This window comes from Gigantopelta aegis, chromosome 12, assembly GCF_016097555.1.
Source record: "Gigantopelta aegis isolate Gae_Host chromosome 12, Gae_host_genome, whole genome shotgun sequence".
In the NCBI taxonomy this organism is placed as follows: domain Eukaryota; kingdom Metazoa; phylum Mollusca; class Gastropoda; order Neomphalida; family Peltospiridae; genus Gigantopelta; species Gigantopelta aegis.
This window is the reverse complement of record NC_054710.1, coordinates 52,499,106-52,514,538: the sequence shown is the minus strand read 5'-3', so window position 1 is coordinate 52,514,538 and position 15,433 is coordinate 52,499,106. Positions and strand designations below refer to the sequence as shown.

The 15,433-nt window shown below is 39.9% G+C and overlaps 1 protein-coding gene across 1 annotated transcript in view; it reads left to right on the top strand.

Annotated features, from left to right (window-relative positions):
• Positions 1 to 11,652, top strand: part of LOC121386155 (fibrinogen C domain-containing protein 1-like) — a 13,999-nt gene extending 2,347 nt beyond the window's left edge. The window contains exons 3-5 of the mRNA XM_041516954.1: positions 23 to 119; positions 8,882 to 9,046; positions 9,709 to 11,652. Coding sequence (XP_041372888.1) covers positions 23 to 119; positions 8,882 to 9,046; positions 9,709 to 9,965 — 519 coding nt within the window. The 3' untranslated portion in view covers positions 9,966 to 11,652. The remainder of the gene's footprint in view (positions 1 to 22; positions 120 to 8,881; positions 9,047 to 9,708) is intronic.
• Positions 11,653 to 15,433: the final 3,781 nt, after the last annotated feature.

The following is a 15,433-nucleotide window of genomic DNA, read 5'->3' as shown; positions in this document are numbered from 1 at the left end:
TTATTATTATTATTATTGTCAGGTTATTCAGCGACGGACGGACGGATCTGAAAACTTCTACAGAACTTGGAATGAATACAGAGACGGATTTGGAGACTTAAATAATGAGTTCTGGTTAGGTAAGTAGGACAATTAAATCAGTTCAGGATCGTTTCTAGGGTAAAATAAATGTGGCTGCATCGTAATGGGTATCCAGCAGGCCACCTGCAGTGAGGGAGGCGACAAGCAGTATGTAGTGGGGTAGGGGACAACCAGCCTGTAGTGTGGAAGGGGGCAAGCAATTTGTAGTGTGGAAGTGGACATGCAATCCGTATTGGGGAGGGGACAAGCAGTATGCAGTGGGGGAGGGGACAAGCAGGCTATAGTAGGGAGGGACAAGCAGCCTGTAGTGGGGGATGGGGGGAGATACAAGCAGCCTGTAGTGGGAGGGGACAAGCAGTATGTAGTGGGGGATGGGGGGACAAGCAGTATGTAGTGGGGAAGAGGACAAGCAGCATGTAGTGGAAGGGGACAACCAGCCTGTAGTGTGGGAGGGGGCAAGCAATCTGTAGTGTGGGAGGTGACAAGCAGTCTATAGTGAGGGAGGCGACAAGCAGTCTGTAGTGGGGGAGGGAGCAAGCAATCTGTAGTGTGGAAGGGGACACGCAATTCGTATTGGGGAGGGGACAAGCAGTATGCAGTGGGGGAGGGGACAAGCAGCTTGTAGTGGGAAGGGACAAGCAGCCTGTAGTGGGGGATCGGGGGACAAGCAGCCTGTAGTAGGAGGGGACAAGCAGTATGTATTGGGGGATGGGGGGGGCAAGCAGTATGTAGTGGGGGAGATGACAAGGAGCATGTAGTGGGAGGGGACAAGCAGCCCGTAGTGGGGGAAGCGACAAACAGTATGCAGTGAACGAGGGTGACATGCAGTATGTAGTGGAGGAGGGGACAAGCAGTATGTAGTGAAGGAGGGGGACATGCAGGCTGTAGTGGAGGAGGGGACAAGCAGTCTGTAGTGGAGGAGGGGATAAACAATATGTAGTGGATGACGGGACATGCAGTCTGTAGTGGAGGAGTGGAGGAGGGGACATGCAGTCTGTAGTGGAGGAGGGGACATACAGTCTGTAGTGGAGGGGGGGGACATGCAGTCTGTAGTGGAGGAGGGGACAAGCAGCCTGTAGTGAATGAGGGGGACAAGTATTCTGTAACGGAGGAGGGGACATGCAGTCTGTAGTCGGGAGGGAACAAGCATTCTGTAGTGTAGGATGGGACAAGCAGTCTGTAGTGAATGAGGGGACAAGCAGTCTGTAGTGGAGGAGGGGACAAGCAGTATCTAATGGAGGAGGAGAAAAGCAGTCTGTAGTGCATGAGGGACAAGCAATCTGTAGGGTAGGAGGGGACAAGCAGTATGCAGTGTAGATGGTAGGCAAGCAGTCTCTAGTGTGGGAGGGCGACAAGCAGTTTGTAGTGAAGGAGAGGGGCATGCAGTCTGTAGTGGAGGAGGGGACAAGCAGCCTGTAGTGAATGAGGGGACATGCATTCTGTAGTGGAGGAGGGGACAAGCAGTCTGTAATGGAGGAGGAGACAAGCAGTCTGTAGTGAATGAGGGGATACGCAATATGCAGTGTAGGAGGGGGCAAGCAGTCTGTAGTGAAGATGGAGCGCAAGCAGTCTGTAGTGGAGGAGGGGACATACAGTTTATAGTGGTGGCGGGGACATGCAGTCTGTAGTGGAGGAGGGGACATACAGTTTATAGTGGTGGCGGGGACATGCAGTCTGTAGTGGAGGATGGGACAAGCAGCCTGTAGTGAATGAGGGGGACAAGTATTCTGTAATGAAGGAGGCGACATGCAGTCTTTAGTCGGGAGGGAACAAGCAGTCTGTAGTGGAGGAGAGGACAAGCAGTTTGTAATGGAGGAGGATACAAGCAGTCTGTAGTGAATGAGGGGACAAGCAGTATGTAGTGAATGAGGGGACACACAATTTGTAGTGAATGAGGGGACAAACGGTCTGTAATGAATGAGGGGACAAGCAATATGTAGTGAATGAGGGGACAAGCAATCTGTAGTGGATGAGGGGACAAGCAGTATGTAGTGAATGAGTGGACAAGCAGTCTGTGGTGGAGGAGGGGACATGCAGTATATAGTGAATGAGGGGACAAGCAGTCTGTAGTGAATGAGGGGACAAGCAATATGTAGTGGATGAGGGGACAAGCAGTCTGTAGTGAAGGAGGGGACAACGTCTGTAGTAAAGGAGGGGACATGCAGTCTGCAGTGTGGGGGGGGGGGGCATACAGTATGTAGTGAAGGAGGGGACAAGCGGCCTGTAGTGGAGGAAGGGAACATGCAGTCTGTAGTGAGGTGGGGACAAACAGTCTGTAGTGAAGGAGGGGGACATGCAGTCTGTAGTGAAGGAGGGGGACATGCAGTCTGTATTGGAGGAGGGAACAAGCCAGATTTGTTTACTAGTCAAGACAATATATTCCAAAAATATATGATACACCCTTCACCAATTGCATTTTGGAAACTCGATTAATCTTACATAATTTTAGGATGCTGATTCAAGGAAAATATATGTTACCAGCTAATATTTCTATTATTTATCCTTTCAAATTGAAAATGGTCACCACATGATATACTAAAACATGAAATTTAATGTCTAGGCTTCTAACTGAATACATATTCATAATATTACTAGTTATTCCTATGTTTTGCATGTCTAAGAATTGATATATGTTACCTTTGAAGTGTTTTAGTTCGATATTAGATTTATATATAAATCAATATGGTTGCCAACAAACTGTAACGGAATTCTAAAAAACATTATTATTTCAATTTCTAGCTGTCTAGGTGACATTGTTGTTTATAAATAGATAAATTTATGTTTCGCTGGATTGAGATACCTTTTAACCTGGTTCTATGAAATACTATAATGGAATTCTAGATGGACACCGTGAATCTACTGAGATAGGAAATGCAATATCTTGGCTGAAATGCATTCACTGTGTTTTCTTCATGACAAGATCGATATGTGATTAGTCTGCATTGTTTTAAGCAGTCACATTTATATAAAATTAGCATAAAGCCAGGGTTAGGGTTAGGTCGATGATGCAACCATTGCATCATTAAATCCAGACTTTAAGGCATATTGGGTCATAAAAATATAAATATGGCAAGTTTGAGTTACGCTCTCAATGGGAGGAGACCGATGTGACCCCCACCCCCCCCCCCTGGATTCGCCACTGCTTCTGTTTAAAATACCTAGTTTATGTTGTCACAAAATGCAGAGGGATATATACATACACACACGCATATATATATATATATATATATATATATATATATATATATATATATATATATATATATATATATATATATATCTATCTATCTATCTATCTATCTATCTATCTATATATATATATATATATATATATATATATATATCTATGTTATTACCAGAGTGTTTTTCGGTATCGTCAATATCATATATTAGGAATAAAAATTGTATTACGCGAGCCTCTGGCGAACATAATACATTATTTTTATTCATAATATATGATATTGACGATACCGAAATACACGAGGGTAATAATCTCTTTATCATATAACCTCAAGTTTAATACAACGTGTTTTTGTAAACTGTACAGGCAACTTTAATTCCAGTCCGCCATTGCTAGATATTCAAATGATGTAAGAATATGTGGCGCGGTGTATTTTTCAATGAAAATGACGTCAAACTCGAATGAAGTTATGATTACGTTTTTTGTTTTCTGAACGCTGACACCTTTCAGTATCAAATTGCCACTGAAATGTTTTATTTGATGACTATGAATGCATACGTCAATCATGGAGTGTCACCCAAGTACGTTTGCTTAAATGTCAATAAACCTAGTGCCAAGACCTCAACTAATTTACATCTAATTTGCAAAGTTATCAAATTCTTAAAGTATGTCATCTGAAATATATCACATACTTTGATTGCACTGAAAATGTAAGATATTATATTGTAAATACATATATATATATATATATATATATATACATATATATATATATAGCGATATGGGTATAAAAGTGTGCATGATTGCCATCCACATATTTACGCACATGTCAGTTGAAAATGCTGTGCTTAATGCTGGCCCTGGTCTTTGTGCACTGGAAACGGATCCAGCTATTTGAAGTCGTTGCCTCATCCACCCAATCACACTCTGACTGACATTAAAATGCCTCGCGACTTCTCGTTGACTGTGTTTAACCTGTATCCGAACTATTCCATTGCCCTTCACAACATTAGTAAAAAAACTCGACGCATTTTCAACTGAAGTGTGCCTGAATATGTGGATGGCAATCATGCACACTCTATATCCATAATGGGAACGCATTGCACGGACAAAACATACAGAATTTCAGACATGGGTGCGTTGAAACAACCAATTTGTTGGGGGTAATAGTAGGTACTTGTGTTTGCATAATTTTTACCATTTTGCTCTGGCCTCTAACCGGAACTACCATTACTCACATTGGAATACATTGCTGCTTAGGAAACCTCACTCTGGGCCTTATCCACGATGGCTATACATTTGTTCTTTCATAGTTAGTGTGTTGGACGGGCATCGTTAACATGTGTAGTATTAACAATATGAGTGACCCTTCAATGGGGACGCTGAATATATATATATATATATATATATATATATATATATATATATATATATATATATATATATATATATATATATATATATATATGTGTGTGTGGTGCGCGCGCGGGTGCGTGTATATGTGTGTGTGAGTGTCTATATATATATACTCTTCAAAAAAAGAAACGCAAAAGGGTACAAACTCCTCCGATTTTATGTTTCCTACCGGTTCATGCTTTGTGAATATAAGGTCATTGCATGTCCCAAACACATTCCCACGGTTACATTCGATAAAACGCAGCTACTGTAAAATAAAGTTTCAAAATGTGAATATTCGCAAAAAACGCAGCCACGTGCAAACCATGTCACCACTGCACGTGCGTTGTCTGCACGTGCAACATGAACACCGACAGTATAAAAGTGCAGGGTGTTCGCTTGCCTGACCTCTGTATCTGGCCGACAGTTGACAATCCAGGACATGCCACGTCTCAGTGAACCGCAGAGAAACAATGCCATCGGCCGACTAGACGCAGGCGAATCCAGAACGGCCGTTGCCAGGGCATTCCATGTGTCCCCAAGCACCATCTCCAGACTGTGGGACCGCTACCAGCAACATGGATCAACACGTGACCTCCCTAGATCCGGTCGAACACGGGTCACTACCCCCGGGCAGGACCGCTACATCCGGGTACGCCACCTTCGGGAACGATTGACTACTGCCACCTCCACAGCCGCAGCAATACCAGGTTTGCGCAGGATATCCGACCAGACCGTACGGAACCGCCTACGTGAGGTAGGAATTCGTGCCAGACGTCCAGTTCGAGGTGTCATCTTAACACCACAACACCGTCGACTCCGACTGCAGTGGTGCCAGATTCATCGACAATGGCCTCAACTGCGATGGAGACAGGTGTGGTTCAGTGACGAGTCCCGATTTCTGCTCCGACGTCATGATGGAAGATGTCGCGTGTATAGGCGTCGTGGTGAACGTTATGCGGCAAACTGCGTGCAGGAAGTGGACAGATTCGGCGGGGGTAGTGTCATGGTGTGGGCAGCCATCTCACACACTGGCAGAACTGACCTGGTCCACGTGCAGGGCAACCTGAATGCACAGGGCTACATTGACCAGATCCTCCGGCCACACATCGTTCCAGTTATGGCCAACGCCAACGCAGTGTTCCAACATGAGAACGCCAGGCCTCTCACAGCACGTCTCACAACGGCTTTCCTACAGAACAACAACATTAATGTCCTTCCTTGGCCATCGATATCACCGGATTTGAACCCAACTGAGCATCTATGGGACGAGTTGGACCGACGCCTCCGACAGCGACAACCACAGCCCCAGACCCTGCCCGAGCTGGCAGCAGCCTTGCAGGCCGAGTGGGCCACCATCCCCCGGGACGTCATCCGTACTCTGGTTGCTTCAATGGGCAGGCGGTGCCAGGCAGTTGTCAACACACGCGGAGGCCACACCCGGTATTGACTCCATATGACCTTGACCTTGGTGGTGTGTCCTATCACTTACTCACAATGGACTAGAGTGAATTGTGAACAATCCTGCAACATTTGGTAATTATCGGACTCACCATTCAATAATTAAACCAATTCTCCAGATGTTACGAAAATGTGGTTTTGCGTTTCTCCTTTTGAAGAGTATATATATATATATATATATATATATATATATATATATATATATATATATATATATATATATATATATATATACAGTGGACTCTGTCTAAACCGGATTCACTTCGTACCGTCGAAATAGTCCGGTTTACACAGAGGACCGGTTTAGACAGAGTTCATCCAGAGTTATGGTTCCTGAATGATCGGCAACTCGCGATCAACAATGACATTTGAACCCATGGATGGTTGGGAAACATAATCATACAAGCCAGACTTGCAGTCGATTATTTCAGAGACATAAAAAATATACTTAAAGGGACATTCCTGAGTTTGCTGCAATTTTTAAGATGTTATCCACTAAAAGAGACTTTTTACCGATTGTAATTACATATCAAATATATTTTTCTGCATAAAATATTAGTGGCTACATATTAAACGTGTTTCTGGTCGTTCTAATATTTGTAGTAGGTTAAATTTCATTTTATTTTCTAAAACATTATTTATTCGTACGTACGAAATTATTTGAATACAAAATCCAGATCTAACGGCCTACCGCAATAAGAGTAAACTTCACACGAGTGCGGTTACATTTTGTATTTGATCTTGCGACGGCGTCCTGATTACTTGGCAATTGACGATCATTGTTCAACTAATTGAGCAGCCCGTCGTTCAGTCAAATACCAATCCGGTGTAGACAGAGGTAATTAATACATGAATGGTTCTTTCGTTCTTGATTTTTGATCCGGAGTCCGGAGTAGACAGAGTACGGATTAGGCAGAGATTTATACCAAAGAGATAAACGGTAGCTTGACGGGACTTTAGAAATGGACCGGTTTACGCAGAGATCCGGATTACACAGAATCCGGTTTAGACAGAGTCCACTGTATGTATATATATACTGAACCGCAAAAGAAACGCGACACATGTGTGGCTGAGAAAATATGTTTCAATTTATTAATATCAAAGATAAATTTTGAAAAATCTGATAAAGTCAATTTATTGGATGCACTTTGACCACAGTCTCTGGGTCGTGTGCCTGTGTTCAGGTAGTGGGGGGATCCAGCACATCGAGATTGTAGGGCGTGACATGTTCAATACCGTGTATGTCCTCCCTGGGTGTTCAAAACGGCCATACACCGTCGGTACATGGAGTGCACGAGGCGGTTCACAAAAGCCATTGGCACCTGTGCCCACACCCTCAGGAAAGCTGCCTCCAGTTGCACACGAGTTGTCGGCCGTGGGACCACCTGGTTAAGCCGTCTGTGGATTTCATCCCACAGGTGTTCAATCGGGTTCAAATCAGGGCTGAGAGCCGGCCACGGCATGGTTCTGATGTTGTGCTGACGCAGGAGGTCCATGGTGATCCTGGCCGTGTGGGGGCGAGCATTATCCTGCTGGAACACGTGGTTATGGTGACGCGTGAAGAAGGGCACTATGTGAGGTGTTAGAATCTGGTCAACGTAGCGCTGCGCTGTGATGCCATTCCCTCTGCCTGCACCAACATTTTGGAACAAATGGGGCCCAATTCTCTGATTCAGGCCTATAGCACCCCAAACCATGATGCTTTGGCCACCCCACGGTTCTCTCTCCAGGACACATGCGTCTCTGTAGCGTTCACCCCTCCTACGCCACACCCTCACTCTGCCATCCGAGTTGGAAACGTAGTACCGGCTCTCGTCAGAGAAGACTATCAACCTCCATTGTTGATGCCGCCAATGTTGGTGCTGTGTAGCCCACTGTAGTCGTGTCTGACGGTGGCGGGCGGTGAGGACAGGTCCTCGAGCGGGACGTCGGCAAAACAGGTTGTTGGCGGCCAGTCGACGTCGTACCGTGTTGTCACTGATGGGTAGCTGTCCAGTGCCAATGGTCGCGCGAGCTGTCATGCTGGCCGTTCTGAAGCGATCATGGAGGTGTTGCCGGTTGATGTAGCGGTCCTGCCTGGGCGTGGTCACCCGGGGGCGCCCGCTGCGGTGACTGTCTGCAGTGCTGTTGGTGTTGATGTACCGCTGCTGTAGACGATGGATGGTGCTGACATGGACATTGTAAGCGTTAGCAACAACCAGGGCACGCTGCCCGGCTTGCAATCGGCCGATAGCTTGTTCTCTCTGCGCTGCTGACAATCGGGTCATACCTGATGCGTGCAAATTACGAATGCCAGGAACGCGGTTCAAGTTGGTTTTTATACCCATAACCTCCACGAGATGCACGTGCATTTCGGTTTTCATGACAATTGTTTGCGACTGCCACCCACGGCCTTCGAGACAGGTGCGTTTTGGCGTGTCGTTTCATGGAAAGTTGAAAGGGTACCTGCAATTTGGGTCTCAGTCATAAACCAGCATGTCTTGTAATACTGACAGTTACATCCCCGAAATAAATTGTTATAATTTACCATATAGAAATGACATTTAAAAATCTCGCGTTTCTTTTGCGGTTCAGTATATATATATATATATATATATATATATATATATATATATATATATATGTATATATATGTGTGTGTGTGTGTGTGTGTGTGTGTGTGTGTGTCTGTGTGCGTGTCTGTGTGTGTGTGTGTGTGTGTGTGTGTGTGTGCGTGTGTGAATAAAGATGATATGATAATTAAATTATTTGTTTATTTATTAGGCAATACAAACATTCATCGTATAACCAGCCAGGGTTACTACGACCTGAGAATTGACCTGGAAGACTTTGAAGGAAACACCAGTTACGCGATGTACACGAACTTCTCCCTGGCTTCAGAGCAAGAATACTTCAGATTGAGTCTGGGCGAGTACAGCGGTGACGCAGGTACTTTTGAAATGTGGGACACGGGTGATTTGTTCCTGATCTTATGTCTCACTCAATTTGTCTCGGGTTTTATTAAGTCCTAATCAAAATTATATACAGTAATTATAAACGAAACATGAAAATCCTTAGAGAGAAAACTTGAAAATTGAATTAGGTTGATGATGACCTATACAATAAAAACCTCGTACCTTTTATTAAAATGATTCATTCACTTATTATATTATCAGTTAAAAAGACAATTTAAAACTATATAATAGTGCATGCTACACCTGGATATTGCAATCATACCTGCAAGGTGTTGCTCTGTTTTATGAGGAGATAGTTTGTATACTGGTATTTTATTTTAATTAAACGTTTCATCAATAACGGCAAAGTGTTGCCGGTTGTTTGTTGTTTTTATTTAATAGTGTGTCGAAATAACGCTAGCGGCGGGACGTAGCCCAGTGGTAAAGTGTCCGCCTGATGCATAGTCTGTTTATGAACAATATAGCAGGTTTTCGTTAAGACTATATGTCAGAATTATGAAATTATTTGACATCAAGTAGCGGATGATTAATAAATCAGTGCGATCCGGTGACGTTATTCGACAAAATAGATATGTTCATACACAAAACTTTCAGTCCACATATAAACAACCATTTCTTTGGGGTATTTTTTTCTAGGAGATGGCCTTGGTAAACACAATGGACAGCGATTCTCTGCAAAAGACAAGGATTTGGATGTTGATCCGGGCAAAAGCTGTGCACAGAGGTACAAAGGAGGTTGGTGGTACAAAAGCTGTCATTCGTCCAACCTGAACGGCCAGTACCTGAATGGAACTCACTCTTCATTCGCAAATGGGGTGAACTGGAAATATTGGCTAGGAAACTATTATTCCTTAAAGAGAACAGTGATGAAGATCAGGCCAATGAAATTCTGAAACGAGACTCTTTTTTTTAATTTACGCATTCACCTTGTGTACAGGTTTAAAAAGAAATCAGTAATTAGTAATACAAATACAGCAATAAAAGCACACAAGCCTGAAACATGATGAAGATTATGCATGTTAGCTGTGAAATGTGAAAAAAAATCAGAGGGAATCGTTATGGCCACGAGACTACAGCTAGATTTATACACACACACCCCTCCCCCACAACCTACACTATTCGTCACTATAAATAAGCCTATATCACAACCTACACTAATCGTCACTATAGACAGGCCTATATCACAGCCTATACTAATCGTCACTATAGATAGCCCTATATCACTGAACTGAACTGGACTTTATTTACTCTCCGACCGTATTCTACGGCATATGAGGTTAATATTACAAAATAATACAAACATTATAATATTGTGACAAGATGAGGAAAGTATACCCAATTTTCATTTTGTGTACACTAATATATTTACATGTAAACATATGAAGCAATATGAATGGATTTGAGCGTTACTTGACAAAATTAAATAAACAGTAGTAATGAAATAAAAACAACAATCAGCTGTTTAAAAAATAAACAAACCAAAAGAAACCAAACCATTAAAACAACAAAAAACAACACTATAAGAAGATATCAGCCAGAGGACTTAAAACACATTCATAATTAGTTTGAGAAAATATTTAGTTTTCTGAGAACATCGGCTTTCTTAGAATTAAATAATTTATGAAATTTATATATGCTAGCTTTTGATCTACAGAATGTAGGTAAATAATGGTGACTTTCATTTTCAAATAATATTCAGAAGAATGTATAGCGAAAGTCATCGCCAACATCATTCTTACTACACAATGTTCGATCACATAATGGTATGTTTCTCCATCTGCCTGTTTCAATAGGGAGATTATGGTTTGAAAGTCTAAACCGCAAAAGAGGGCACCAATGCTTTCATTCTAATAATGTTAAATATGTCTCAAATTCAACATTATGTTTCAATAGTTTATAATTTGAAGCCTTTTGAGGAGTTATCAATATAAGTATACAACGCTTGTAAAAATTTTCCAATACGTTTTCTGGAGATATATGCCTTAAGCAAAGAAACACTTGTGATACCACTACACTGGGTTAACCACATATATGTATAACCGATATCGTCTAGTATTGATTTTATAAAAACAATCCATTTATAATTATAAACAGCATTGATAAAATCGCTCGAAAGTAATTTGTAAATTAATAATGGCAATTTTGATTGTTTCCCAGTAATTAATCGGTACCAAAACGTAATCATTCTTATTTGCACATTCATATGTACTGGATAACGTCCAAGTTCTCCAAATAACATGTACAGTGGAGTAGATTTTCTTACAGGTAATAACAGTTTCAAATATTGGTTACGTAACTTTTCCAAAGAGGATAAACTGACAAAACTCATATTTCACTTCCCTATAGAAGAATAGGTAGCACCATACTGTCGAATAGTTTGAGCTGGCATTGTATAGAAATTGTTTGGTATCTACCTTGTCTCAGAATAAAATACATGACCTTCTTTGCTTGTTCATATTGCACATTTCTTTCTTTAGTAAATTTATTTGATTTGTGGAATATAACACCTAAATATTTATAACTTTCTACGTTATCAAGTATGGATTTCCCAAGAAAAAATAACTTTATATAGTCTTTCTTATCTCCACTAAAAAAAAAAAAAATTTAGTCTTATTACAGTTCACTGTAAGTCTCCATTTGGTACAATATGAATCAAAAGCATTGCCATTAAGTAATTTCTGCACATCTTCATAGTTATCCACAAGCAGTGCCGTATCGTCAGCACAGAGTAAAATAAAAAGTACAATAGCTGTGTGTAATAAAGACTGGTCTTGCATTTCATCTATGTTGATACCTTGGCAGCTATTATTTTTAAAAACATCTTCTAAATCATTAAGGAACAAAGAGAATAATAGGGGAGACAACTGTTCACCTTGTCTAACGCCAACACAGCAGGAGAAATGATCAGTTACAGAGTTATGTGCACTAACACAGGATATAATGTTCTGATACATGTTGTATATTACTTTACAACATTTACCATTTATATCATTTTCAATTAGTTTCCCTCAAAGTCCGGCTCTCCATACAGAATCAATTGTTTTACTAAAATATATGAATGTATAAAATAGGAGGGTTTTTTCGAATTTTCATTAATTCAGTAAGTCCATATAATGTAAACATGTGGTCACTAGTAGAATAATCTTTTCTGAAACCAGACTGAACTTCAGATAGTATGCTATTTGTTTCAATATATAGTTTGAACCTATTAATACAGCAGTAAATAGTTCTCAAGACAACTAAGTAATGTGATAGGTCTATAATTATCTTGGTTATTTTTTCACCACGTTTATAAATTGGCTTAATTATACCAATTAACCACGAATCAAGAAAAATGTCATTTTCAAAAACTAAATTGAAAAGTTTCACATACAATCAATAGTTTGTTTAATATGTTCATTGTCTAAACCTGGGTCTTTATCATTCTTAAGAGATTTTACCACAGTGAGGATTTCTTTTTCTAAAATAGGTTAATTCAATACACTGTTGTTTTCAAACTCGACAGAGAAATGTGGTTCAGGAATGAAGCCATCACTGCTGTTTGCGTCTTTAAAATATTGATGTAATGTTTCTAAAGGTGGTAGATTACAACCCCTTTTGTTTTCTTTTAAGAGTTTCCAAAAGGCTCGTGTGTCATTTCGACTGAGATCGTTAACTTTCTGCTCTGTTTTTCAGTTATATTTTCTTAAAAGTTTCAATATTATATTCTTATACTGTTTGCTTCAATTAAAAAGGCGTTGTTTGTTTGCTGTTGTTTGATTTCCCCTGTATGCTGTTCTGGCTTCCATATATTTTCTTCTGAATGTTTTACACTGGCTGCCAAACCACGTTTTATTGTTTCTGTGCTTGGGTCTAGCACCCCTTTATGTGTAACCAAACGCATCCACTGCAGTGTCCAGGAATAGTTGACTTATGTTGTCCACTGTGACTTTAGGTTGTTCTTGAGAGAAGTGTTCACTGAACTTGTCTAGATCTAAAATAATAGTATTTATAGTTTCTCTGTTTACATGTTCATTGGACTTGTCGGCAAGATGTCTGTTCCATTTGCTTGGCTTTAATTTCTGGTCACTGGTATTTGATTGTTGCTTCGTTGTTAAAACATTCAAAGTGATAATTAATGGGCTATGGATATTTGAGAATAACGGTTCAAAATCAAGCACCTTAAATTTCATAATTTTCTCTAATACATAGAAGGTGGCTATAGCATAATCAACAACACTGACCCCTTTATAAGTAACTTTACCTATATTTCTACTTTCATCAACTCTTCCATTTACTATATACATGTTATTATTTTTACAGATTTCAATAAGTTTATAGCCATGAGTATTTGGTCTACTGTTATCCTGTTTTTTACGTTCTAATGAAATACCAATATCTATTAAACTGTTATAATTTGAAAATTCATTCAAGAAGTCAATCGCATTAATGGGTTCAATGTCACAATTTACATAATCTGGGAGTAACTGGGTCCTGGCGTTAAAATCGCCTATAAGTAATACACTATTTTAAAAGGACAAGTTATTTATTTCGCTCTGTAACTCACCAAAAGTATCTTGATTAAAATATGGCGATCCTTCTGGTGGTATGTACACAACCCTATAACGGTATTAGAAATGTATGAGTTTAAAGTGGGGTCTTTGAGTTCAAACCACAATACATACTCCAATGTATTCTGACGAACATTCACTTGTGTTATTAAATTATTCCTATGGCTAGGCATGTGCCTCCAGATTTTACATAAGTTTTCAGTTTTCTATTATTTGTAAATATTGTATAACCTGGTATGTCAACGATATCAATAGCATCAACCTTTGTTTCCACTAAAGATAAAATATCGAATTTGCTACTAAATTCTAAAAACTCAGGAATATTCAGTCTATGTTTAAACCACATACATTTATATATACACTATTTACACAGTCACGGGCTCTCTCTGTCCCTCAGTTTAACGTAGCTTGTTCGTCGGCGGCGTCGATCCTCAGGCTGTCCTAGCGACGATGTTCCCTCGTTGAGTAGTTACGAGTGCTCTTGTTGGGGTTTTCGTGTACTGGGCTGTAAGCGTTGGCAATAGTGTGTCTGTCTCGAGCTGTGACTGGATACCAACGTTTGCCTTCAATAAAATGTTTATCCACGACTAGATAGGCCTATATCACAACCTACACTATTCTTCTCTATAGATATGCCTATATCACATCCTACACTAATCGTCATTATAGATAGGCCTATATCACAATGTGTTTGGCAAAATTTCATTATTTGGTGCATCGTGTTTGGCAGGCACATCTTCAACAAAGCCATACCAAAATGATTTACGTTTTTGTTTTGTCCATGAATCGTCGTGTTGAAAGAATACTTGATCAGTGAGATTCATTTGATCTAGATGATACCCATATGCTGGATGATATAACATTTAAAGGATATATCCATGCATTTAAAATTTAACAATTCACATTTGTTTAGATTGGGAAGACACTATAATATGATTTATATATACCACATACTATGCATGTATATATGTTTGCATATATCTTTGTTTTAATATGTATTGTTATTGTTATTGTTATTGTTATTGTTATTGTTTTTGTTTTTGTTGTTGTTGTTGTAATATTGCCATGTAATTATTAATCTGGTGAAGAGCCACGGCATATGGACACGCAATGTTATTTGCAAATGTGGAAATTCATGAAATAAATAATTAAAAAAAAATAATTTTAATAGTTCAAATTTTCACAGACCCATTATATTCTGAATATGCACGTTATATGTTAAATATTCTAAAATTGTATATATAGTTTTGTGATTCTTTACTTAAGCTTACGTAGATGCTCGTTATGTTATAGAGTTTTGTGATTCATGAGTTTGCACTCTTTAGATGCACGTTATGGTATAGAGTTTTGTGATTCTTTACTTAAGCTTACATAGATGCTCGTTATGTTACAGAGTTTTGTGATTCATGAGTTTGCACTGTTTAGATGCACGTTATGTTATAGAGTTTTGTGATTCATGAGTTTGCACTGTTTAGATGCACATTATGTTATAGAGTTTTGTGATTCATGAGTTTGCACTGTTTAGATGCACGTTATGTTATAGAGTTTTGTGATTCTTGAGTTTGCACTGTTTAGATGCACGTTATGATATAGAGTTTTGTGATTCATGAGTTTGCACTGTTTAGATGCACGTGTTTAGACTCTTGAGTTTGCACGTTTAGATGCACGTTATGGTATAGAGTTTGGTGATTCATGAGTTTGCACTGTTTAGATGCACGTTATGTTATAGAGTTTTGTGACTCTTGAGTTTGCACTGTTTAGATGCACGTTATGGTATAGAGTTTGGTGATTCATGAGTTTGCACTGTTTAG